The 1,924-nt window shown below is 28.1% G+C and overlaps 1 protein-coding gene across 1 annotated transcript; it reads left to right on the top strand.

The window, feature by feature from the left end:
- The first annotated feature begins 346 nt into the window (after positions 1–346).
- LOC133028987 (thionin-like) lies at positions 347–1,340 on the top strand. Its single transcript, XM_061106787.1, has 3 exons — positions 347–704; positions 800–880; positions 1,007–1,340. The coding sequence occupies exons 1-3, from the start codon at positions 473–475 to the stop codon at positions 1,042–1,044; spliced, it is 351 nt and encodes a 116-aa protein (XP_060962770.1). The 5' UTR covers positions 347–472; the 3' UTR covers positions 1,045–1,340.
- Positions 1,341–1,924: the final 584 nt, after the last annotated feature.

The raw sequence follows: 1,924 nt of genomic DNA, 5'->3' as shown, positions 1-1,924 counted from the left end.
TTATTTCTTAGTATGTATATAGAAATTAAAGTATTGCATGACCATTTAAATTTAAATGATTGATGTTTCTCATTTTTTTTGACTCATAAAATCAGCATTGTAGATTGTTTGGATTGTTGATTTACATGTATGGTTGGTTTTGGCTTATTATTTTTTTACAGTAAAAATTCCTTATTTTTACTATATGTGTGTTGTACCTAATTTATGTTTGATAGAAATGAAAAGTTACTTACCAAAAAAAAATAATCTATGTTTCTTCTTCATGATGATACTTTTCTATCTACTTTTACAATAATCATTTTAAATGTGGGATATAAGATAGGTACTAGTAGGTAAAGCTTACTACTATATAAGTTGGTTATATATACTACTAGTTTCATCAACAAGTTCATCAATAACAAAGTATCTCTATAATAAATATTTTGTGAGAAGATATATAGTAGAGTGAACTAAAAACTAATAGAAGATCAATATGGAAGGCAAAACTAGGGTTATTGTGAGTGTTCTGTTAGTGAGCCTTTTTTTGGGACAAATTCAAGTTGAGGCGAAGAGTTCTTGTCCAACAACCTATGCTAGACATATCTACGAGGCATGTATTATTACGGGAGGCTCCAGAGAATTTTGTGCAAAACTCAGCGGATGCAAAATTATTTCTGGGAACACATGTCCCGACGGTTATAACCATGACATTCTCAAAAATAATGGTACTTAAAATAAACAAACTCATTTAATTATTGTTTGCACTAATAATTCATTATTGATTAGTTAACATCATTTAAATTTGACTCATTTAACTAAGGTGGTGATTCTGTCAATGAATACTGTAAGTTGGGGTGTACATCCTCCGTGTGCGATCCCTTAACCACTCTCCAAGACTCTGGTAATTAAACCTTCTTTATTATTATTATTATTATTATTATTATTATTATTATTATTATTATTATTATTATTATTTCTTACTATTATTCTAATTATATGCAACTTAATTGTATCGGTGGCTAACTAGACACAAGTGAAGTTGTGAAGGAAACTGTTGAAAAATGAATCAAGGCATGTTTTGCTATTTGCACTAAGGGTTCCATTACTGCTACTCCAGTTGAAATTTCTATGAAGGAGTAATAATTGTCATCTAAGGGGTGTCGTCTTTTCTTGGTTTTCAATAATTGTCATGTATAATGTGACAAAAATATGCTAGACTTGTCTAATGCTATCTAGCTACTTGTATTTAAGGTGTTTTCGGTTTGTATGTGTCGTAGAAGATTGTCGATCCTAGATTGTATATTCTTCTACTTGTTGTTATCCAAATTAATAAAGACTAATTAATATGTGTCTTTTTTTAATCTTCTTCTCAATTATTTTGGTTGGTTTCTATTTATATTCCACACGTCGTATAAATTTCAGTCTCATCTTATTTAACTTTAAAATCTTTTCCTGTCACATTGTTGATCGGTTTGGCCTCAAAAATGGTACCACTGTGTGATCCACTTTTCAAAGTGTTTATTAATATATTTACATTAATTTTATCATTAAGATGACCGAAAGCAAAAAAAAAAAATAGTTAGTTATTTTGTAGTTAATTTGTTGACAAATTAGTTATCGAAATTAAAATTTAAACAAAATTTAATATACTAACAATTGACCCAAATTATACACTATTTTCACGACTTAGGATAACCACAAAAAATTTGACCCAAAGACAATAACTGGATGTGTTTTTTTTTAAAAAAAAAAAAGAAGAAGAAGAAGAAGAAGAACATAAGAAGAAGAAGATGAATAATTAAATGGGATAGTAGGTATAAAAACGTGGTGTGAAAGAGAGTAATTGTATTGATATAATGATTAAATTGAATTAAAAGAAAAGAAAAAAAAAAAAAAGCTGCCACAAATGTGACAATTCCCATCACATCATTTTTTTATTGATATA

The sequence above is a fragment of the Cannabis sativa genome, chromosome X (assembly GCF_029168945.1).
Source record: "Cannabis sativa cultivar Pink pepper isolate KNU-18-1 chromosome X, ASM2916894v1, whole genome shotgun sequence".
Taxonomy (NCBI): Eukaryota; Viridiplantae; Streptophyta; class Magnoliopsida; order Rosales; family Cannabaceae; genus Cannabis; species Cannabis sativa.
This window is presented reverse-complemented; position numbering and strand designations above follow the sequence as displayed.